General features: G+C 40.1%; 1 protein-coding gene across 2 annotated transcripts in view; it reads left to right on the top strand.

The window, feature by feature from the left end:
- Positions 1-25,622, top strand: part of LOC131346778 (growth hormone receptor-like) — a 31,754-nt gene extending 6,132 nt beyond the window's left edge. Inside the window, exons 2-9 of one of the 2 annotated variants that reach the window (XM_058380395.1) lie at positions 11,840-11,952; positions 14,274-14,403; positions 15,152-15,321; positions 15,406-15,584; positions 15,975-16,128; positions 17,293-17,383; positions 18,012-18,081; positions 19,296-25,622. In XM_058380395.1, coding sequence (XP_058236378.1) covers positions 11,865-11,952; positions 14,274-14,403; positions 15,152-15,321; positions 15,406-15,584; positions 15,975-16,128; positions 17,293-17,383; positions 18,012-18,081; positions 19,296-19,955 — 1,542 coding nt within the window. In that variant the 5' untranslated portion in view covers positions 11,840-11,864 and the 3' untranslated portion in view covers positions 19,956-25,622. Of the gene's footprint in view, positions 1-11,839; positions 11,968-14,273; positions 14,404-15,151; positions 15,322-15,405; positions 15,585-15,974; positions 16,129-17,292; positions 17,384-18,011; positions 18,082-19,295 lie in introns of both variants that reach the window. The other variant, XM_058380394.1, reaches the window with a different exon arrangement.
- The last annotated feature ends 354 nt before the right edge of the window (positions 25,623-25,976 follow it).

Raw genomic sequence — 25,976 nt, 5'->3', positions numbered from 1 at the left:
TTGGGGAATGTTCTGCCATCCATGTGGATGTTACTTTGACACGTAGCACCTAGCTAAGCATTGTTGCAGGCCATGTACACTGTTTCATGGAAACGGTATTCCCTGATGGCTGTGGCCTGTTTCAGCAGGATAATGTGCTGCTACAAAGGAAAAATGGTTCAGGAATGGTTTGAAGAACACGGCGAGTTTGAGGTGTTGACTTGGCTTCCAAATTCTCCAGATCTCAATCCAATCAAGCATCTGTGGGCTGTGGAGGCCCCACCGCACAACTTAGAGGACTTGCTGCTAACATCTTGGTGCCAGATACCACAGCACACCTTCAGGGATCTAGTGGAGTCCATGCCTCGACGGGTCAGGGCTGTTTTGGCAGCAAAAAAGGGGGACCAACACAATATTAGGCAGGCGGTCATAATGTTGTGCCTGATCGGTGTGTATATACACACAATTTTCTGTTTTCTGATCATGAAAAGTTATTCCCCCACATAATATGGCCTGACTTTACTTTCATTTTATAGCCTTCAAGAAGAAATATTTTAAAAAAAAGGTCTAGAAAATGACTGACTTTCTACCACCTTTCACCTCGGAAGAGCAGAATAAAGTCAGTCAACAAATTATCACTGATTTTATGGCACAATCGTACACCTTATCCTATAAATCAGCTATGGAAGTGACATAAACTGCCAAACAATGCTATAAAAATATAATGGAAAGCTTGACGATCGAAAAACAAATGCTAGTATATCTAGTTCTGTAATTATTTGTAAATATTTAAATGCTAGCCGTCGTTTCTTATTAAACCTGTATCTCAAGTACAATGGAAATAACATAAGCAATGAAATCAAGGTAAATTTGAGAACAGGGAGACTCTTATGACATTAATCCAGGGAAAAGTGTGTGGTGTAGCATGGGTTCACTCAACCATGCCAGCAGAGCTTAAACACGAGCCATCTGGACAGTTAAATGGTGGAACAAGTTAACTCGGTCTGTTCAACAGTAAACAGTGTATGTTATGGAGATGAAAAACCAAACCACTCAACAAAGTACTTGGCAACAGTTCTGCTGGAGGACTAGATGGAATGGGGTATTGAGTGTTAATTACATGCAGAACTAAAGCTCTATGAGCGCTAGATAACTGCCAGCAGAGTGAGATTTATATGGATAACACATGTGGTAGCTTAGTGGTTAAGATGTTGGACTACTGATTGGAAGTTCAAACCCAAGGTCCACCATTGCTGGGCACCTAAGCAAGGCCCTTAACCCTCCATTGCTCACTTGTATAAAATGATAGAGTAAGTCGCTCGGGATAAGGGTGTCTGCCAGATGTCTAAAAGAAAAGGCCAACACATAGATAACAGAATCACATAAAGACCATACACCAACCAGGCACAACATTATGACCACCTGCCTAATATTGTGTTGGGCCCCCTTTTTGCTCCCAAAACAGCCCTGACCCACATGTGCAACAATGAGAGTTGGCTGCCCATGACCCTGTCGCCACTGTTCCTTCCTTGGACAACTTTTGATACTGACCACTGCAGACCGGGAACACCCCACAAGAGCTGCAGTTTTGGAGAAGCTCTGATCCAGTGGTCTAGCCATCACAATTCATCCCTTCGTCAAACTCGCTCAAATCCTTACGCTTGTCCATTTTTCCTGCTTCTAACATCAACTTTGAGGACAAAATGTTCACTTGCTGCCTAATATATCCCACCCACTAACAGGTGCCATGATGAGATCATCAGTCTTATTCACTTCACCGGTCACTGTCATAATGTTATGCCTGATCGGTGTATGACACAGTATTTTTTTGGCAAGGTGCCTGACCTCTAGCCAAGATGATCATGTCCACTACCCCAGTGGTCTGTGTTTAAACAGGGAGCTCCATGTCTTCCATGCCCTCTGAACAGTTGATGGTTCATCACCACAATCTGGTTCAAATGGAACCACACAAGAGTGTGTACTGGACATCAAGGAAATGCTCAGCAGATTCCCTGTAAGTCAATAAAATAGTTAATAAAAGTTGAATATATGATGTTGGGCAGATCCCCAGGGTTCAAAGTCACTCTGGAGTTTAATCACCATGCTTATTGCCCCAACACATAGTTCTTTATTTTTGCAAAAATGCATTCTGTAGCAAAACTTTTTTCATTTTTATGATCATAAAGTCTTACAAATGCTCTTTTAGAGGAGGTTTTAAGGTACTCCACTACATGGGTGAGTGTAGTCTGGGGGAGTGAAGTGTGCTCCTTTCAGAAAGGCTGTGATGCATTTTTACAGCCTTCAGTAGTAAACACGTCGGTCAGAATAAAGCACACAGACTGAGGCCAATCTGAATGAATGAATTTAAAACTCATGCATTACAGTGGGTTAAAGACAGAATGGGTAAAGTGGTTGTTTGTAATCCCTCTACTTTTCCATTTTAGGAAGTTATGGATGAATTGAGAATGGAAACCTTTTTCTAACAGATGAAAACAGCAGTTATTTGAGCTATTTTGAGGACTTGCCCATTGAGAAGGGTATCCTTGTACTGGATAGCATTAACAGGGTTTAATTAAGCTAGTTAAATTGTTAATTAAGTTAGCTAACATCAGTTATCGATGTTGTGGTTGTTGCTGCTATTTTGTGATGTTTTCAGACGGAAGCTTTTTTCGAGTGGAATAATCACTGACCATATAAAAAACAACAGCTTTTTATTTTATAAATAATGAAATGGAAGCATTTCTAGGCAGACCTTTTACTGTATTAAGGTAATAAAAGAAGATTTCTGAAAAATAGATTATGCTCATACTCCATAATAGGCTTTTGCAGGGCTTTCGATAAGAATGCCTTCAAAATGAAAAGTTGGAGATGCCTAGTATTCCAAAGAACGATGCGGATTTCTTTGTTTGAAGGATTTCTTCAATGTATTTATTATATATGAGTAAAAAGAAGCAAGAAAGAACAGTTAATAAGGACAGAATACAATGATCAAGGAATGAGGTAGAAGTAGGGTCAGAACTATGTGAGATAGATAGAAGAAGGCAGCAGGTGAACATTTTGTCCTCAAAGTTGATGTTGGAATCAGGAAAAATGGGCAAGTGTAAGGATTTGAGCGAGTTTGACCAAAAATGGCAAATTGTCTTGACTAGACGACTGGATCAGAGCATCTCCAAAACTGCAGCTCTTGTGGGGTGTTCCCGGTCTGCAGTGGTCAGTATCTATCAAAAGTGGTCCAAGGAAGGAACAGTGGTGAACCGGCGACAGGGACATGGGCGGCCAAGGCTCATTGATACACGTGGGGCGTGAAGGCTGACCCGTGTGATCCGATCCAACAGACGAGCTACTGTTGCTCAAATTGCTGAAGTTGTTAATGCTGGTTCTGATAGAAAGGTGTCAGAATACACAGTGCAGGATGGGTCAGGGCTGTTTTGGCAGCAAAAGGGGGACCAACACAATTATTAGGCCGGTGGTCATAATGTTATGCCTGGCCATGGATGGATGGATGGATGGATGGATAGATAGATAACATAATAATAATAATAATAATAATAAGTAGTATTAGTAGTAGTAGTAGACGAAGTATAACACCAACATACACACTACCAGCCCTCTATTGATTAATTTACTGCAAATTACATGAAATTGATGTGAAGAGTGTCTAGCATTTTAAATGAAAAATTTAATAAAGTATTTTCTCTTAAGGAAAGTGGTCATGTTCGTGCAAAACATCTTGCAAATACACATCACTACAATACAGTTTTGGGGTCTGTTTTGTTCACCTTTTCGTTTCAGCTGCATTATTCACTGTGATTAAGTCCTTAGGCTAAGGGTGCAGCTGAAAGAAAATACAGCACAAGGTTCATCTGTTTGAACAAGCAGCCAGTGTACAGTCGGTGGTCTGAATGGAGCTGAAAGAAGAAAGAAAAATTGATCTGGAGCATTAGGCTCAACAGAAAAGCATCTATTATAGTAAAAGGATGGACTACTAGAAATGGCAATTCAACCTACAGTGCTCTGGTAGGAGTAGAGCAATCAGCGTAGATCATCATGGTCCTAGTGCTAGACCGATTCCCACTCGTTCTGTTTTGTGAAGGTCTACTTGTTCTACTTGGTATTCTATCTGATCTACTTTGTGAAGATTTAGCTGTTATTGTATATTCGTATATTCAGTCTTTCAAAGTCAGACCATATGCTAGTTCTTGCCAAGAAGTCTAGCTCTCACCAACAAGTCTAGCTTCTAACCAGCTGTGACTGTTCCACATGTTAGTCTTGACCTTTTCTGACTGCCTTTATTCAGTAAGGAGACAGTACAACATTTGCTTATTTCATTCATTGCCAAACAAATGGAATATTGTCCACAGACTTGATCTGGCTTATAATGAGGTCTGTCTTATAAAAGCAGCATGGAGAATGGAGCAGCTTGCCTGTAAGAACAATTAGAGGATTTTAGAAAAACCTCAAAGCAAGTAAATATTTTTCATTATTGTCTTCTGACAAGATAAAAGACATAAATTAGTCTCTTTCCGTCATATTCATCTTCATTCATTCATCTTTTGAATGCCATTCAAAGCAAAACACTATTTAGGATGCCTTTTGCCAAGAAAAAATGAGAAAGAAATCAGAGATGTGAAAACGTTCTGCTTCATGAAAGACATGGTACCAATTAACACCGCTAATAAAGAGCGTACAAGAGCCTCAGAGCAGCACAAGAAATGTAAGGCACAAGTAGAAACTCGGCTGTCACAAGTGGAATTGTATGAAGTGACAGTGCAGCCCTACATAAGTCTAACCTCCTGTGTTTTATTAATAAAGACTCCCGATTAAACAGTCGCTGTTTGCATATGCCATTTTCCCTGCTGGATCATGAAAGTAAGAGCATCGCAAGTATAGAGTGACTCATTCTTTCCAAATGGAGCTATTCAAGTCATCTAATGAAAATTCCTTCTTCTTCATATCTTTATATGTAGCTTAGTGATTAAGGACTAATGATTGGAGGGTTTATATATGTATATATACACCGATCAGGCATAACATTATGAGCACTGAGAGGTGAAGTGTATAACACTGATTTATCTCCTCATCATGGCACCTGTTAGTGGGTGGGATATATTAGGCAGCAAGTGAACATTTTGTCCTCAAAGTTGATGTTAGAAGCAGGAAAAATGGACAAGCGTAAGGATTTGAGTGAGTTTGACAAGGACCAAATTGCGATGGATAGACGACTGGATCAGAGCATCTCCAAAACTGCAGCTCTTGTGGGGTGTTCCCGGGCTGCAGTGGTCAGCATCTATCAAAAGTGGGCCAAAGAAGGAACAGTGGTGAACCGGCAACAGGGTCATTGGTGACCAAGGCTCACTGATGCACGTGGGGAGTGAAGGCTGGCCCGTGTGGTCTGTGTGGAGCTACTATTGCTCAGATTGCTGAAGTTAATGCTGGTTCTGATGGAAAGGTGTCAGAATACACAGAGTAAGGGCTGTTTTGGCAGCAAAAGGGGGACCAGCACAATATTAGGCAGGTGGTCATAATGTTATGCCTGGTCAGTGCGTATGCTATAAATGTAAATATTGCAATAGATATCACAGAAACACAGCCTCAAGTGAAGTGTGTTGCAAATTGTGCAGCCGTTTTTCTTTCTAAACCGTAAAGTTAATGAGCCATAACTAGCAACCGTTACTAAGAGTAAGAGTGAAATGTCGTGATTCATGAAAAGATGGATTAGACGAAAGCCGGGTTTCAGTGGAAGACTAGTATTGCTTTTGCTTATCTTCTTTTTTTTTTTTTTTCCCCCCTGCACCAGATTGCAGATGTTTAGGGATATTCTGTTCCAGTTCCTGATACTTTGAAAAGCAAGGGCAAAGATTGAGGAAGACTTGAAAAGAGCTATGTTGAAGCGCAGGGTATATTAGTTGCACATGAAAGCTTTGTCCTTGTATACTTATTCATATTGTACATCACAGCAATGTCTTCAACAAGGATCTCGGTTGTATGAAAGAGTTTTGTACCATTCGTATGATCTAGTTTCAGTTACTATGGTTATATCGCTGAGTGCTATAATAAGTGGCTTTATAGAGTTCAAGAATTTTAATAGGAAAATTGTTTGGGGATGATTTTCTGTCTCTAAAAGTCTGAGACTGCACTGAAAATCTGGGATATTTTTTCTGTTCAAAATGCGGAAAGAAGCATTTCTAGGTCTCTATTTTTAAATATAAGCAAATGTGTGATCTTCAGCATGAGCATACAGCTCCTTTGTACAAAAGGTCAGTTTTTCCTCCAGTCTAATCTCTTCTATTTGAAGCGTGTGTTCAGACAACACTGTTGGTTTTGATCTAAAATGGCTCATGAGCTTTTATACAAACATAAGGGAGTCGAGAGCTGCAAAATGGGAACAAACCAAATACTCAGAAATGCTCAAATTACAACCTTTAGTCTGATTTTTACTCCATGTAACGTCATGTGTAATAAAAATCATTGTATTCAGTTTGAAATGATTGCAAAATAGTAGCATTGTCATTAAAGGTCTGAGTTTTGGCCATTTATATTTAGACTTGTCTAAATATTTGGGATTTATAAGGACACGGGCTAGAGAGACAAAGCATGCCTGGTTCACTGGATAAAAGCTCATAGAGTTATGTAAAATTTGTAGTATTGCAGTTCACTTTAAAGCCTGAGAATATTATCTTTGTGTGATTAAAAACAGAGCTTAATAATGTGCAATCTCACGTATGGCCTGTATGTTGTGTCTACACTAAAAATCTTCACAGTATTCTGATCATTTCCTTGGTAACGAACAGCAGGAGAGTGAAATCCCGTCATCATAACTATTCATAGCTCTGGCTGCTATTGTAGTTGGAAATCCTTTACAGTGTACTTTCCTACATTCTTAGTGAATGATTTTGCATTGGGTTGTTTTTTCTTTTCTTTTTTTCTTTTTCTTTTTCTTTTAGATGTCATGTGTCGAACCTGTGACCCTCACCTCAAAGGCAATTAGGCACAAAGTGGATTAGGATTTGGCTTCATTTCATGGAGCCTTTGTGTGACTGTCAAGCTTATAAAATTAGGAACGTTTTAACAGCTCTCCTGTTCCAAGAGCTGCTTTGACACGATGATTGCGTATGTGACTGAAGAAGAATCTCATAAAGCTTCAGAAATTCAACGAATCGGATGATCTAAAACTGCTGAAGGTTGAAACGTCTCATTTCTTGATGTGTCTGTTTCACATAAAGAAGAATATGACGTAGGAGCAGAGAGAAATAATAACAAGGTGCAATAACAAGGGATCTTCTTGTGTTGCTCATGTGTCTAGCGGTACTGTAGATTTTCATTAAGGCTTCTGCATTAGGCTGGGGTTTTTTTTCTTCTTTTTTTTCAATCCACCATCTGTAGGAAAGGTGTTAAAAAATAAAAAAAAAGTGAGAACACATCGAGCCAAATGTCTTCCATGAATAAACTCCTCAGTGGCAGTGGAAATGAGCATCACGAGGGATTTCGAGTGCAGCTCCTGAATCACAGCTAACTCTCTAATGTGCTCGGAGTAGACTCCTTTAACACTGCATCTTTTTATTTATTTATTTTTGTTAAAGAAACCATGTATTCGGTATTCAAAAAATGTTAAAGGCAATTCGGGGGTTATTCAAAAAGCAAAACAGCATGCTAGTCACATGACAGAGGGAGACGCAAACAAAACACACAATCCAGACTTGGAGAGGACAGATTAGTACGACTTAGTACGACTATCCAGGATTTGCTGTTAGTACTGAGCATAAGCAGGCTGTTTATTTATCAAGGAATAATCAGCTTTTATGAGCACATAGAACAGATGAATATTTTGTATGACAAGGTTACGATACACCATAACATCTCGCTTGAATTCATTTGCTGTAACAGCAACATCTGTATAAACCTGTGAAAGTCACAACATAGACTATTATCGTTTCTATAGTAACGGCTCATGTACAGTAATTGTGAGGCTGATGCTCCAGATCATCTCCACTCCTGGTGTGTGGACTGTAGGTCTGTGTAGTCTCGTGTAGTTCTGTGTCGTTTTATGTAACTCCATGGTGCTTCACGGTGTATCGTTCCAGCTATATTTCAAATGACAATTCAGTTTATTTATATAGAGCTTTTAACAATATTCACAGAAATATAGAAACACGGCAAAAAAGTTTAAAGTTAAGTTACTATTTATCCCTAATGAGCAAGCCTGAGGCAATTAAGCCACTCGACATGATGAAGATGATTATGGCACGGAGCCGAGAAGTGTTAAGGAACAAAATGTCTTATTGCACTTACTGTAATTGATAAGCTTTTAAACCTCACTGCATAAGTGATTGGTGGGGTCGTGCAAAAAGGCAACAGTCTGCAGCTTTAATAGATTTTTCTATTTATCCATAAAACATATGTATTTCACTTTTTACATTCAGATGTGAATGCTTCGCTGTGTTTGGTTTATCTTGTGCATAAACCTTAGCTGTTGATGGATGTTCTGGAAAACTTAAATACCTGTAAACTTCATTCGATTCTTGCTATTTGTTTTCACAGATTCTTGAACTGATGTTTAGAATAAGTGGCCTTGGGTGTTTTTAATGTGGTTCAGCTCTCAGTGAAAGAAAATACCAGTGGTAATTAAAAAACAATCAGCCATAACATTAAAATCACTGACCGGTGAAGTGAAGAACATGTGATTTATCTCAATACATTGGCCTTTTGTCAAGGGGTGGAGTGTGTTACGCAGCAAATGAACAGCCAGTTCTCAAACTTGATGTGTTGGAAGAAGGAAACATGGGCAAGTGTAAGGATCTGAGCAACTTAAGGGCCAAGATTTGATTGATCGACAGCCGAGTCAAAGTATCTCCAGAATGGCAGGTCTTCCTGTGTTTCAGGTTGCAGGGGTTAGTGCCAAAGATGTACACAAGAAATAAAGTAGAAGTTTAATTCAAGTGTCAAGTCTTTACCCTAGAGTCCAAGTCAAGTCTTTAACTTTAAGTCTATATCTGTATAAAGAACAGTAGTGTTCTCAGTAAAAGGATAAAAAAAAAACACAATAGATCAAGAGTTAAAACAACGAACGACGAATAGATGAAGAGGTGAAACAATGAATGAGCCACAAAACAGGAGTCTGAGACTACAGTGGGCACAGGATCACCAAATCTTGACAGTTGAAGACACTAAAACAGCTCAGGTTCCTGTTCCTGTTTTGTGGCTGACAGAAGAACAGACATGGAGCCTCGTGTGGTCTTCTGCCCACCTCAAGTTTTGATCTTTTATACATTCTGAGATGCTGTTTTTACTCTTTTGTCATTTAAAAGAGGTAGTTTATTCATCTTGTCAGCTTGAACCAATGTGGCCTTTATCCTCTGATCTCTCACATAACCGGAGTGTTTCCACCTACAGAACTGTGACTCACTTGATGCTTTGTGGGGGTTTTTTCATACCATTGAAATACCAACTCTGGAGATACTTGTGCATGGAAATCTTTGAAATCAGCAGTAATAGGAATGGCTGATATGAAATAACTCGAAGCTGCTGACCCGTACCTGCATCTGATTATGCTTTGCCTGAGAAATTGTTAGTGCATTACTTTAAATGAATGGTAGATGAAAATTAGTTTGAATGTTACCAAGCATTTCATAAAGGTCAACCTCGTTTTGATAATTACGCCATGGTAAAGGCTAATATTTACTTGCGTGAATAAAAGAATGTCTCGTTAGCAATAGTTTCTCTTCGTTAGTAATAAACTAAACAGACCTGTCTGGGTGTGTGTTCAGGTGTCTTATGAAAATTAATGTAGTCTTTAATTTTCTTCTGACATACTTTACATTTTGCAATTCTTCTGTTACCATGGACGGTACTCCTCCCTAGGCCATAATGCGCTGCTCTGACACTTGTGTAATGAAGGATCATGTTGTAATGCCTCACCAAATAATCAGGACATTGAAATAATATAAAGCAAACTACACACGCAAATAGAAATTAATTTTGGCCCATGATTTTATATTGTGGTCTGTTCAACCCAGGTGATTCATCACCAGATCAGGATCTTGTGATATCCCTGCCCAATTCTGATCTCCCTTTCGACCACTGGGGCAACCATGGACTGTCCTTTTCCTCCCATGTTGCTAATGTGACTTGCTCATGTCAGTTTCTTCTATAAAACATTAGGGCATGTGGCAGACGCCCTTATCCAGTGCGACTTACAATTTATCTTATTTTATAAATCTGAGCAAATGAAGGTTAAGAGCCTTGCTCAGGGGCCCAGCAGTGGCAGCTTGGTGGACCTGGGATTCGAACTCGCAACCTTTCAATCAATAGTTCAACACCTTAACCACTAAGCTCCTACATCTCCATCACCACAACTCTCTCTGCTGGAAGGTCAACCTCTGAATGCAATTCATCTTCTGCAAATGATTCAGAATGACTTGCATGTCTTACTTGTTTTCAACCTGCCTAAGCTCTCACACACCACTCCACTGCTGCGTTCCCTCCACTGCACACCTGTCGCTGCACGCAGCAGATTTAAAACACTGATGCTTGCCTACAAAGCCAAAAATGGACCAGCCACCTCTTACCTCAGAGCTATTATTACTCTGAACTCTGCGCTCCCTTCGATCTACTAGCACTGCTCGACTGGTTCCACCATCTCTCAGGGTACAGGGTAGGTATACATCAAGACTCTTCTCTGTTCTGGCACCAAGGTGATGGAATGAACTTCCTTTAGATGTCTGAACATCTGAGTCATGGACGGTCTCAAACAATGGATGAAGACCTCCTTCTTCATGAAACACTTAATCTAGCTCTTTCTCCTGTTTGCTTTATATATTGTTGCATGTATTTATAAAGAAAGGATTTTAGGCTGATGGTATCCTAAGTCTGTGGCCTTTCGAACCAGTGTTGATGTATTCATTGATGGAGACTTCAAAGCACTTTTATACACCGCCCTGGATAAGGGCATCTGCCAAAATGTAAATAATATGGTAATATATATTACCATGATTACTCAGGGACTGGGTGTGTTAATCAAGAGTCACAACTTGGGCTTCCATCTCTGGTCAGAATGAAAGAATGTGCTGGTGAGCTCAGGATCATCAAAAGACCTTGAAGAACCCAGAAAGCAGCTGTGTTGGATGACAAGAATTGTATCCTTGGTGGAGAAAAACCCCTACACAACAGTTAAAAGAACTCCCTTCAGGAGGTAGGCGGCTCTTGGTCAAAGTCAGAAATCAAGAGAAGCCTCCACCAGAGTAAATACACAAGGTTTACACAAGATGTGAACCACTGGCAAGCGTCAAAAACAAAGAACGCTGAGTTTGCCTAATAATAATAATAATAATAATAATAATAAAATCATGAGGGGGATGTTGGAGCAACATCCTGTGGATAGATAACGAAGACAAAGAATGATGAGAAGAGATGTGTATGGAGAAGGGAAGGTTCTGCTCATGATCTGAAGCACACCACTTCATGTGGGCATGTACAGTTAACAATGGCTGTTTTTTTTTCCCCACACATGTTTATATCTGCAAAATAAATATTGATCTCAAACCTTATTCTGCTCCTTAAGATGCTCCAAGTGTTTGTACATAAGCAGCATCATGAGTCCTGACTCATTTTATATCCGGCTTGCGGCTATAAAATAATTCCTTTGTTAATGATTTATAATCGAAAATGTCAGATACGTCGATTTCCATTCCGCCGGCAGACTGGAACACCACACTGTACTGCTAAAACAAAAAAGGGTTAAGGCAAAGAAGTGAAAGGTTCTGCATTAGCCAGAATCCAATTGAGCATGCATTTCATAGCATAACAAAGCTAACCTGTATTTGATGTGTGTGTGTGTTTTGTTTTTTTTTTGTCCCCCCTGCAGGACTCACTGGTGTTTTTGATGAGCGATGCTGCCGCTCCTGCTCCTCTTACTTTACTGGTGTAGCCATGCTGGAGCGTCCCCACAGTCCTCACACTCTGCAGCCCATGAGGGAGGTGAGCCAGGCCAAGGTCAGAGCACAGCTTTTACAGTCCTCGTGCCTCACATTGCTTTAATGAGTGCACATGTTTTTGACACATAATGGAGCTGCTTTTTTCCCCCCCTCCAATTGGAGATAATACTGTGTTTCAATGGAGTCCCAGGGCTTTAGAAATGGCTTTGGAATCCTTCCAGACTGGAAAAGGTTGATGTATTTCAGTACCTTATTATCTTTTGTCGCATTATTTTTGATCGTGACCTCGTGTGCTGATTCTTGAGACATTTACTTCCCACTGCAACTTTCAGATTTATCCGACTTGGCATCAATCACAGATAGGTATTTCTAACCAGTCTACCCAATTATTACTTTAATTTGGTTCATTTAGTAATTCACTAAGCAAGGGGATGGTTAATGTTTTACAGAGAAAACTCTGATTTTGGATTATTATCGTTTTAAAACAGGTTGTTTTTGTCGTCTTAAAAATTTAGTTTGGAGATTTGATTTTTGCCCAAGTGGAAAAAATAGAAAAAATCAGAAAGGGGCAAATACTTTGTCACAGCACTTGATTTATGTGTTATTTGTTTCTGGAACAAATTGTCAGATGACGTAACACTTAGCATGGTGGTAATTGTGTGTATCATTGTGTATCATGTTTAGTTAATGTATAAAGATTGTCTTTTAGCCAAATATGTACTGAGAACCTAGTCTCTATGTAGACTTTTTTAGTAATCTTCTTCCTGTCAGGATAAAATGAACCGAGCCTAAACTCCTATGATTTTTCAAAAAAAATCCCACCCGAAAGAAAGAAAGGAGAATTGCTTGGTAATCACGGGTCATTTTGACCTGCGCTGAACATGGTCCCGAAAGCATAACTGCTTCTTTATGACTCACGATCACACACGATGTCCCTCTAATTCAATTTCCTGCAGCTGCCATTGGTGTTAGTCAGAAGCTTATAGGAATGCGTGTCGTGTGCAGTCCTTCGCCTTAGCTAGTGTTAGCACAGCCGTCAGTCTTCAGTATCGTGGTACACTTAAATACATGGTAAGAAGAGATTCGACCGACCTGAAAAACTGCTTTCATGTCTATTTACGCATGATTGAAAAATTTTGCACGGATTGTTCAGGACTAAGTTAGACTTAGCAAGTGATCGTTTCTTCAACTTTATTGTTAGCCTTACAAGGCCGAGCTTCTAGCTGTTTGAAGGGGAACATATACCCAAACAGAAGAAACGGATCAACAAGATGATGCTTCAAACAAGGAATTTGAAATCAGTGTGAAAATAATCGTGTGGTTTTTAAGCATAGGGCTAAATCTGAGCAGATAATTTAGCTTTTTATGCTTCAGATTTCTTTTTACAGCAGTCAGTTCATCATTAAATACAAGAGTAACAGTGCTATTAGCAGCCATACGTGCTTCAGATCATGAACAGTTCCTTCGGTGTAGATTTTCTTCTGATAATTTAGCTTCTTTCTAGAAATTAATGCTTCGAATTAGCAAAATCTTGCAATGAAATACTGCAAAGAAAATTTCAAGCTTAGTGAAATGTGTCAAGATTTTGTTTTTAGATTACGGTTCTTATGATCTTTTAATAGGAAATACTAGATCATTGAAAATATTTGCTCGCTATGGTTTCAATGAACGGAGTAATCCTTGCTAAGATGTCGTCTTTCGCAGCGAACCTGCGGTGCTAGCTTGCTAAAACTCCTTGCTTGCAATTTATAATGACTGCCTTCATAATAAGGCAGCCATTATAAGTTATGTTGTTAAGTACACACTCATGTTTCCACCATCGTTGTAACTGATGTTGGTCGTAACATGATTTATTTTGAGTGTCCTGAGATTTTTTTTTATTTATTGTAATAACGTGTTGCCATACACTGAACTCGATCATGAGGGTTTTTTCTAATTAAGAGCACTGGGCTACAAAATGAGGTTAAAACTGTTGATGAATCGTTCCAACAGATTAGCTGGCAAGTCTTAAGCAGTGGATTAAGGAAATTGGCTTGACAACTAGAACAGTTAGAAACCAACGTGATGCTTAGCCATATGCCGAAATCCTACTTTGACTGGATTTTGAAGGGACTGGCTTACTTTATAATAATGAGGTTGCAGATCAAGGAGTTGCTATGATGCTGAAAAAGTTATACGTATGGCCATGAGGTCTCTTGTACAATAATGAAGATTTTTTTTTTTGATGATAAAATTCAACAGAATCATTTTAATCAGGTTGGATTAGGTGGTTCTGAATGGTTCCACACACCAGATCCTCAATTGCAACTGACCTTTTCATCGGTCCTCATGTCTGCAAGCTGATTTGTCTCATTATTTCTGCAGATGGCTTAAGGCCAAACATAAGTCACTGCCGCTCTCCCAGCATGGAAACCTTCACTTGCTGGTGGCACCCCCTTAACAACAGTCTCCAGGGAGATGACAACATCACCTACAGGCTTATCTACACCCTTGAGTAAGGTTGGGTGAAATGTTTAATGTTTGGTCTAGGCAGCAGTACAATCTGCTCTTTAATCTTGCAAGCTCTGAAACATTTGCTAGAAACTGGTATGTTACAGGAATAAATATTATAAGAAAAGCATGTATTGTCAAGTCCATACATGTTATTTACCATAATATAATTTAAACAGTGAATATGAGCTCAAAGAGCTGACCTTACTTTTATGCCTTTTAAGATATGAAACACAAGCTAATCAGCTGAGTGTAATTTCTTCATTGTTTCACTTACAAGACGGTCTAGATTTTATTTCAGGTGTGCCAACTGAGAGTAACGCAAACCATCATGTGGCGGAAAAATCAATTATCCAAATGCTCACATTTATTTGGACCTGAGTGTATATTCTCACTGGCTAGCATTTTTCAGTGAAAATGACCTTAAAGCCTCACATTCAAGTGATTTCTTTGCTTGTGTTCACACACAATAAAACACTGCATTGTTTTTTTCTAGCCACTATGTGGACCAAATTGGGTTTCATAAATCACCTGAAAGCATGACTTCTCTGTACATGCAGATGCAGTACATCATCTTTTTATGGAGTTATTTGTTGTATTTTTAAAGTAGTTTTCTGGAGAACTATGAAATCCGTTGGAAAAGATGGACAATAAAAGTGTTTTTATTTCAGCATGAAATTACTCAGTTAAAAAGAAATCTTCAGTGACTTCCTATTGATCTACTGAGGATTGTATACCTGCTTACTTTTCAGTAATGGGCCTCCAGCAGAGTGTCCAGATTATGTGAGTGGTGGACCAAACAGCTGTTACTTTGACGTAGCGCACACGGTGATTTGGCGGGTGTACTGCATGAACGTAACGGCACACAGCAGCAGAGGTTCATTCATCTCTAAAGAGCACTGTTTGGACGTGGCCGAAATCGGTAAGGATTGAAAAGTTGTTTGGAAATTTTTTCAATGAGACATTGTAACAGCAAGATTTAACGGTTATTTGTTTCTGTTCACAGTCCAGATTGATCCACCGTTTAACCTCACGTACACTTTAATGAACAAGACCAAGGATGAAGCATGTTGCACCGTATTAGTGTCCTGGCAGTACCCGATCGCCCAACATATCAATATGGGATGGATTACACTCATCTATGAGCTACGTTACAGAGCTGTCTCTGAGCCCAACAACTGGAAGGTACTGAGAAACATCTGATAGATTCAGAGAAAACCAGTGGCTTTATTATTATGTGGGGGGTAGGATTTATTTTCTGGCTTGATTTGTCTCTATAAAAAACTGTTCATCTTATGATGAACCATTTGTATCCTGGATGGGCGTGGCCTCATCCAGCACGACAATGGATTTCATCCACAGGTCACAAAGGCTCTCTAAATGGTTCAATGAGTAGGAAAAATTTATGTAAATCATATGCAGTGACCATCTGTCAAGCCAGCTTGAACACTAGTGGGTGTTTGCAGTAATATGTTTGTACTTGAGAAGCACAGCAATTTATGGTTATATAATGTAATGACTGGCATGATGAAAAATGATATAAATCTGCAGTGATTTGTCTGGACATGTGCGCAGGTAAAGGAGCGGCTACGTGAACCTTATCTGGAGCTTCTAGGCTTGCCAGTGGGGAGGTATGAAGTCCAAGTGCGCTGCCGATCCATAAACAGCCACCTGTGGAGCAAGTGGAGCTCTCCAATTACCATCGACATTCCTTCCAAACATCTGCCTGGTAAACACACACACACACACATACACACGCACACACTTTTAATAACTATGAATCAATGAAATCCCAGCACATTTCTCATGTTCCATTGAGTTCATGCTTCAATACATCGCAATGGCACTGAATAAATGGCAGCATGGATTATGTCGCCATGATGACACGCTTTATAACACTATTCTGAGAGCAGGCTGTTATGAAGCATTCCTGAGCTCTCAGGTTTCTCCCACTCATCATCTGTGTCTTGCCGTGATGTCACTCCTGCCCGTGCATGTACATGGCTGTGAAGGCTTGTACGTTGCTATGGCGATGGTTAGCCATACTTATGGTCGTGCTGCTTCTTTGTCTTTTGAATGTAAGGGTTTTAACCTCTTGTTACGATCACATGATAGTCAGGAAAGCATAATTATAGCATTGATCATGGGCATAAAAAGGCTTTTTTTGGGGGGCGGGGGGGGGTTGAAATCAGTCCATAACCTGGTTGCAGAATCATGCAAAACCATTACTAATATTTATCTAATAAATCTTTCGCTTTTAATACAGAAACCAGTCTTTTTGGACATTTTATTCCATTCTTCTAGACTGTTATTTGGAGCTGTACATGATTTCCTCCATCTTATCTAGTGCCTCAGTTGCGCCTGAAGAGATGGAGCCCCATAAAATCCACCATCATGATTCACATGTCAAGAAAGTCCTACAGATAGAGCTGTTTTTAATTTGGGGTTCATCAGAATCTCTTCATTTTGAACATAATTGGTTCATTCTGAGCACGGTCACATGCCCCATGGGGTACGTAGACTTTACACAACAGGGGTAGTTACTTTTTCTAACATTTTCTCCTGAATTGTTTCTTTTTGTTTTTGGTTGCTCACCATGCCATAGCACAAAAACACGTTTTATTTTTAACACCAGCATCGACACCTTCTCTATCTGGTTGCTTGTGTGTTTGTGATCATCGTCTTATAAAACGTCTGAATTATCATACAGAAACATTTCAGCTCATATCGTCTGCTGACACCTTACATTTTGCTAAAGGTTTATTCAGGGTCCAGTCATACCTACACTGAAGAACTTTTAGAATGAAAGCTTTCAGCCATGTGTTGGCGTATCCATGGTAACAGCACCCCTGCCCCCTCTCTCTCTCCCTCTCCCTCTCTCTCTCTCTTTCAGATCACATGTTCTATGCTCTTGTACTAATGACTACCATTGTAGTCATAATCTTGCTCGTTATTGGACTTGGGGTTATTCCACAAGGCAAGAGGTGAGAAGCAGACATCTGTCACTCAGCACTTACACTAATGGAGAAAAGAGAACTAAAATGCACGGGAAAAAAAGACAACTAAAAGGGTTAAAGGTCTCTTTTTACTACAAAAGCTGTATAGATGAAGTGAACAAATGCAGTCGTTGAAATTCCAACCTGACATATTTCCATCATAGCCAATCAGAGCTGTGTGTGTGTGTGTGTGTGTGTGTGTGTGTGTGTGTGTGTGTGTGTGTGTGTGTGTGTGTGTGTGTGTGTGTGTGTGTGTGTGTGTGTGTGTGTGTGTGTGTGTGTGTGTGTGTGAAATCGTGGTTTTGAATCTCGTACAGATGCAGATCATTAACACAATCCAATTTACCGTGAGCTGACAACAATTAATGGAAAAAAGCACTTCTCATTTTAATTGTAATGGATCAACACTCATCCACTCACACTTGTTAATTCAGCATGCTTATACTGTGCCTAGAAACACAACCGCTCTGTCCAGAGGTCTGACCTTTGCTTGATTGTCCAGCAAGCTCAGTTACAGATCAGTATATCAAGATAAGCTAATAATATCCAAACGATTTAAATGGCAAGTAAGTGTGAGTTCTTCTGAAGGCGGTGTTTGATTCTGTGCTCTCTGCAGGATAAAAGCTTTTCTCCTGCCGCCTATCCCCAAACCCTGCATCAGAGGGATCGATCCCATGCTTCTGAAGGTATTTGCCTCTACATGAATCTTACACACGCACACACACACACACACACTCATACACACACACAAACATACATTTACATACCGTGAGGTCAAAATTAGACAAAAATGAATAAAAACTTGTTCATCTTCATCACTTAAAATTTGTAGTAATATTAGCTGTGGTTATACTACTACCAAAGCTCTCTGGTGTGATCTTGGTCCATGCCTCTTCTAGTCTCTTCCATAGTTTGGTAACTGTAACCTTCAGAAGAATAGACAGACAGACAGGCAGGGAGACACAGACAGACAGAAAGGCAGGCAGGGAGACAGACAGGAAACAAGACAGGCAGAGCCAGACAGACAAAGACAAAAAGGCAGGCAGGGAGACAAACAGACACAGACAAAAAGGCATGACTGACAGGCAGACATAGGCAGGCAGAAAGACAGACAAACAGGCAGACTGGCAGACAGACGCAGACAGACAGACTGAAATGCAGGAAGACAGGCCAATGAGAGTAATGAGCATTGGGAATGTATTTTACTTGCACTCCCAAGCCTCACAATTCAACTGGTTGACTCACCGAGAGTGAAGTGTAGCCCAAAAAAGACAGCAAACACTCCCATGGAACATACTCTGTACTCTCACTTCATGGCTTCACTTGCATGTAGGTCTATGGGCACTCGATTCCCAACACCTCCTGCTCTCTATTACTGAGCACTTTCACTAACACTGTTCAATAAAACATTCCCAATACCATTATATTAGCAACTGAGTCCAAGGATCCATGCTGTTGTCACCACATCCCTATTGCCCGCAGTTGCAATCATATTAAATCGAAATTCTTTAAACCATGTGGCATTTTTCCAGCCTCCAGCTGCCCGGACTGGCTAAATAACAGCCGGAGGTTTAAAACGAGCTTGTTTTCGAGTCTTGTTTTGTAACTGCCTGTTTACTTACACAACTGCTTGCTAGAACAGACCTGCCACAGGAAAGACAGAAAAGACTTTTCGTACTATGAAATAAAATAAATCTATTGAGAAAAGAGTTTTCTGCGACTTAATGTCTCCAAATGCTGGCTTGCTTGTCATGTCATAGCCACTGTGCATTGTGTGTACAGTGATCTATTAAGTGTCACTGTCACTTGCAGACCAGGATCAAGATTTTAGTTGGGGATGGATTGAAAATCAATTTTGTCCCCTTACTATACATCTTTCTCTACCTCTGCTTTCCTTTAGAAAGGCAAGATGGATGAGATTAATCATCACTTCTCCTCCCTGCAAGGCTACAAGGTGCCACACTACAGCAGGGAGTCGGTGTACCCAGTCAGCATGGACGAAGGTGTCTTATTATCTCGAATGAGCTCTATGTCTAGCGTCCAGGAGGATAAAGAGCCACAAGACACTCAGAACCCCGACTTCAATGAAGACCAGCAGCTACTTCACACCCCCGATATCCCCAGTCCGTACTGCCAAGACCCTATCTTCTGTAGCAAAGAGACTTTGACTCCCAAGACCATGACACCCGAGACCCCTTTGTGGGTTTGGCCAGAGAAAAGCCCTGTGCAGCCAGTGCTGCTCTCATTCCCAGGTACGGAGTATAGCATGATTGTAAATGCCCCTGCCCCTACGAATACCAGTGTGCCACCTAACACTCAGGAATTCTACACCTGTGTGCATGGAGTAACCGCCAACGAGATGGTACAGCTGGTGCCCTGCATGTCAGATTCGCTCAAAGGCTCCGCCTATTGTGAACTAAAGGATAAGCCAGAGGGGGACACACAGATGCTCGGCCAGTTGGCAGCCTTCTTGGAGAAACAGGTGGACGTACGAGCCAGTGAAATGTTTTACCCAGAAGAAAAGAAGCAGAATGAGTACGTTGTGCCTTTATTACCCTAATCGACAGACAGGAGCTAGGCGTTGTGTAAATATGTATATGGCAGTCTGTTAAAAGCCATCAGTGTTGCTGTGAGCAAATTCAGGGGGGTAAAAAGATAAGAAATCAAGTTTGCACCAAAAAAATTAGTTGTTCTGACATTAATAACATAATATCTCAGATTTAACAAAACATAAGTTATTATTTATTTATCCTTATTTATTTAGAACCATGCCTTAGCTGCCTTCCTACAGCCTTCAGCTGTACGTTTGTGTTATCTTACCTCTGCCACTAGGTGGCGGAAACGTCATGTTTTCAGGTTTGTCCGTCCGAGATTCATGTTAACACGATATCTCAAGAACAAAAGTGAATATCTGTAGGATTCATATGGAAATATTATCGTAGAAGTAATCACAAGCAGACGACCTGATTAGACTTTGGAAGCGATCCAGAAAGCTCAAGGCCACAGCAATATCTGAAAGTTTTTCTTTAATTGCTTTCTTCCTGTTTGAAGGATATTTTTCCGGGCATTTCAGGCGTACAAATTAGTGACTGGAGGTGGAAGAATCCCATTTGACGCTGTATCGAGTTTTACTTGTTGTGTTTGGTCATTTAAGATGTTTGCGGTCATCTTTATGGAGTGTGTAAGCGCTCTCCATTAGGATGTGAAGACATTTTAGCGCTCGGTATCTGCAAACTTAACTGATTTTCCTCATGTCTATTTTGCTGTGGCAAATAACTATCTAAAAGCATGAGAAAAACGGATTCCGGTCATTTTTAGGCACACTATCTACTGGAACATTTGTCAAACTGGCTCTTTGCCCATTATGATCTTTGCTACCCATCAGTTATAAAATAAGTGAAATAAAACATTTCCATGAGTTCTATCTTATCTTAAATCACTGGTTTTAAATAGATATGTCCAGAATATGTTATAGACGAAAAAGTGGGGTTTATTTTTGTCTTTTTTCCACTAAGAATTCAGCTCAAGCAACTTCCTATGGCTTTTTCCAGACCACCTCACATATATCAAGGACTTCAGACACACACACAAAGTACAAATAGATGTACACACGTTTTGTACAGTACCTGAACAGTCAAGTACATCGGCTTAGGTACATACACCAAACGTTATGCACACAGACAAGACGCTTTAATGATGAGCAACTCAAGGATTATCAGTGGGTGGGTTTTGTGGATTCTGCTTACCCGCCCAAACACAGTTCATGTGGATAAAGCCTAAGAGGACAGATCATCCTGTATCACTGCTCTTTGCCCTTTTCTGCAAATCGCAGTGAATACCACCGCTGGTTTTGTCAGATATTTCAGCAACATTCTCACAAACTTGGAGAACTTCATCTGTGAGCTGGAGTCAGACAGTCAGCCGTTCCTGTCAACTGGAGCTGCAACAATCGACCGACAGCCCCGAGTACGTCTGATGAAAATTCCTGTAGATTTTTAGAAGCAAAATAAAACTGCACAGGTCTCTATTTTTGGATCGAATGTAATACACTACTGAAGCTCTTGCTGGAAGAGGCACCAACACAGCTTGTGTGTTTTTTTTTGTTTTTTTTTTCCTCTTTGCACCATATTGCCCTGTGCACTGGACTGTTCTCAGTTGGTGCAGTTATTACAGATATAAAGAGATATGCTATTCTAGATGTTTAAGTTTTTTTTTTTCTTTTGTTGCTTTTAGTAGTCCCAAGAAACCCACACACTACTAGCTCAGGTTATAATGGTGGATAAAGATACGAGGTGGATAGTGTGTACACCGATCAGGCATAACATTATAAGCAGTGAGAGGTGAAGTGAATAACACTGATGATCTCCTCATCATGGGACCTGTTAGTGGGTGGGATATATTAGGCAGCAAGTGAACATTTTGTCCTCAAAGTTGATGTTAGAAGCAGGAAAAATGGACAAGTGTAAGGATTTGAGCGAGTTTGATGAAGGGGCAAATTGTGATGGCTAGACCACTGGATCAGAGCATCTCCAAAACTGCAGCTCTTGTGGGGTGTTCCCGTCTGCAGTGGTCAGTATCTAACAAAAGTGGACCAAGGAATCAACAGTGGTGAACCGGCGGCAGGGTCATGGGCGGTCAAGACTCATTGATCTACGTGGGGAGCAAAGGCTGGCCCGTGTGATCCGATCCAACAGACGAGCTACTGTTGCTCAAATTGCTGAAGGAGTTAATGCTGGTTCTGATAGAAAGGTGTCAGAATACACAGAGCATGATGGGTCAGGGCTGTTTTGGCAGCAAAATGGGGACCAACACAATATTAGGCAGGTGGTCATAATGTTATGCCTGGTCAGTGTATATCTGACCAAACGTTAGGGGTAATGGAAGTGAATTCAATACATTTCATCTTTGTGTGTGTGTATATGTATGTATGGTAAGACATTCCGAACAAGGTTGATAATGACGTAACCTAAAAAAATACAACCGTCATATAGCACCATTTCCCTGGAAGCTCCTGGACGAGTTTCTGCCATATTGGCGCTGGTTCCAAAAGGAGGGGAAATTGCTTCGTAGAACCACAGTTACATACATAAATGTTTGTTTATAGCCCTGGTGTCAAACACTCCAATCTCACACTGAACTAGAACAAACCAGAACAGAGTTCAGAATTCATTTATTCATCCTTCTCATGTAGCTCCAGCAACACTGTGTACAAGACGGGAGAACTGGCCACCAGTCTATTTCAGGGCACCATTAAGACACATTCACACCCAGGGGCAATTTAGTACAGCACATTAGGCCTACTTGCATGTTTCTGGGAGGTGGGAGGAAAGCAGAGAACCCACAGGAAAGCCGTGTGAACACAGAGAGAACACAGGGAGAACTCCACACAGACAGTAACCTGAGCTCAGGATCAAACGCAGGACTGTGGAGCTGTGAGGTGGCAATACTGTTCTCTAAACAAAAGACAATCATACAAAAAAAATATTACCAGACGGTTTTGGGGTACTTTTTATGCTTAAGTCACACTGATGTACCCCCAGCTCACTGTGACAATCATCACCTTTCAAATAACTAAGAAAATATTTTATGGTTTTGAATTTTGGCTCTCAGGACCCAAGTAATAATATAAATCAAGCCTTTTTCATTTCTATCCACCAGCAGCAGCAGACGAACTGATTAGATTTTGGATGGGATCCAAACAGGCTCAAGGTCACAGCGATGTCTGAAGCGTTTTTACTTTAATAGCTTACTTCCTGTTTGAAGGGCATTTCAGGCGTACAAATTGGCGGCAAGAAGGACTAGATCTGTCGGCATGGCCAGTTAACTTTAACAATGTTTTATTTGGCCATTTCGACATTCTTGGTTTCTTCATATTTTTTCCATTACCACTTTAGATGCCTAGTTATCATTGGGATTATTATGCCAAGAGCATTAAAAGATGGAGACAGTCCAAAGAGGCTAGGAGCATGCTGCAAGAGGTCATGAGGCACACAACATGACGTGGGATGTGGTAGCTTGGTGTTTAAGGTTGTGAGTTCGACCACCAAGCTGCCACTGCTGGGCCCCTGAGCGAGACCCTTAACCCTCAATTGCTCAGCTGTATAAAAAAAAGAGATGAAAAAATGTAAGTCTCTCTGGAGAAGGGTGTCTGACAAATGCTAGAAATGTAAATAACCTTTAAATATGAGGATTAGAGATGGCAAAATACCACTTTTTCTTTTCCGCTGTCAGCTAATACCGATATCCATTTGATATTGTTTCCATTTCTCAGTATAAATCGTATTAATAACTCCTGGTGGTCCAGCGGCAGGATCCCACGCTCTCATTGGCACGGCCCGGGTTCGATTGCCGGGCTGGGTGCTAACCGAGCCACTGAAGAGTTGACTCAGTGCTGGTCCCAAGCCCGGGTTAAATGTGAGGGTTGCATCAGGAAGGACATCCGGCGTAAAACCTGTGCCAAATCGAAACCTGCGGACCAAATGATCTGCTGTGGTGCCTCCGGACAGGGAGCAGCTGATAGAACAACAACATAAATTGTAATTCGAATAACTCGATCTTAACAAAAGAAACAGGATACTACAGGACAGTCCACCTTAAAACGTCCAGATGTTCCGTTATTTTTGCAGATATCGCCCCGATACTGAATATCAGATCTCCGGCGTGACCCGAAAGCTTTGATCATATGTCTTATATTTCTGACGGAACGAAATGAAAAACTGAACATGAAAGTCCTCACGTGTGCACCCGCTACCTTCAGATACATCCGTGACCAACTGAAGCACTTATTCATGAGTGCGTCTATTTCTACCCTGTGATCATAGAGCATTATATACTATTTCTAGAAGAGATCCAAGCTATGCAGCCAATCCTCTAAACCAGCTTGACCGATGTCCTCAGAAACCTAGTGGTTGTCCTTTTTTTTTTTTAAAAGAAAAAGAAAAATCAGTACAATCAGTAGGCTTTTTTATTTTTCTTCACTATTCAGAAATACTTTATGATTGTTATTACATTAAACAAAGCACTGTGTGATCGATGCAAGCAATCTTTGCTCTTTTGTCTGTTTTTATTTCGTTTAACTGCCAATGCTATTCTTTTGTATCGATTATGTATTGTACAAACTTTAATTTGTTTCATTGAGTATATATATATGTTTTTTAACAATGGATATAATCACAAAGCTGTGCGTTTGCTGATCTCCATTTTGTCTTGCTTTTCACCATTCCCCTCTTTTTTCTGTCGTTTATCTCTGTCGTATTATTCCACTCTTGTGGTGTTTGCCACGTTGTGATGTCACGTGACTCGTCGTGTGTCGTGCTGCTTGGACGTGTGTCGTGCCTTTTTGTTGTGACACACAAGTACACAATGAGAACAATACCTGGGGGGGAAACGCAGTGAAGATGTGAACAGCGTGTATATATTTTGCAAATACTGTAAATTTAAATGGATGGATATATATATATATTTTAATTTTAAATGTGAGATGAGAACTATTTTGTTTGGAAGCACTTTCCCAGGTGGTGAATAAAGAGAACACATGGCCTTCAGATCTTTATGGACACATTGTGATATGAATTCACAAAACACACACACACACATGAATACAGGTTTACATTTGAGCTGTGCCTTCACTTCAAAGTTTTTCACCAGCAGATGGAACCACATGTCTCATAATGACCGGGACTAAACACACACACACACACACACACACACACACACACACACACACACACACACACACACACACACACACACACACTGCAAGGCAAAAGTATGAAAGCAAGCAAGCAAAGATTTTTTTGCTTTGTTAATGTTTTGTAATTGTAATTGACTTGTACAAATAAAGTATAATTATAATATAAGAATTATTTATTACTACAACTTGATTTTTTTTCCAATCGTATTTAAACCCGAAACACCAGTCACAGAAGCTTAGCAAAACTTAGCAAGCCCAATCAGTTCCTACGTACTTTCTAAGACGTTCAATCTACAATAGAGTTTTGCTCCCAGACGTTTTCCTGTAGTTTAAATAACACAAAGACTCTTTACTGCTAGCTATATTTCTGTTCCCTGAATGAAAAACAAACAAGACATCTTTAAAAAAAAAACAACATATTTTATCTGAGTGTTCTACACAGTACATGAATAGAATTATTGAGAATTGTATTATGTATTATGTACGTATCTATGTAGTGAGTGATGTAAATGATTTCACACTGTATTGAAAATTAAAGTGGAAAATGTGTCCGTGGACCACAATGCAGTTTGTTTATCTTCATCTTGATTAGAAGTTATTTTGGAAACATTTGCTCCTGTTGATCTGCGGTTATATGACTAGCTTCATTTTTTTTGTTTAATCATGACGACATTCTGTCTTTGTAATAAGGTCATCTAAAATAATTTGGAGTCATGTAAATGGCATTTGATAATATTGTGCATATTGTACGTCTGATATTTCTCAAAGGTCACTCTTGGGTCAAGCGACCTGTATACAGTGCTGGGGGAAAAAGCATCCTGATATATTTTATTTATTTATTTTTTGCATATTTGTCACAGTAATATGATTGAGATCATCGTGTCAAAT

Source organism: Hemibagrus wyckioides, linkage group LG26, assembly GCF_019097595.1.
Source record: "Hemibagrus wyckioides isolate EC202008001 linkage group LG26, SWU_Hwy_1.0, whole genome shotgun sequence".
Classification (NCBI taxonomy): Eukaryota; Metazoa; Chordata; class Actinopteri; order Siluriformes; family Bagridae; genus Hemibagrus; species Hemibagrus wyckioides.
Note: the sequence above shows the minus strand (reverse complement) of the source record. Positions and strands in the feature narration are given on the sequence as shown.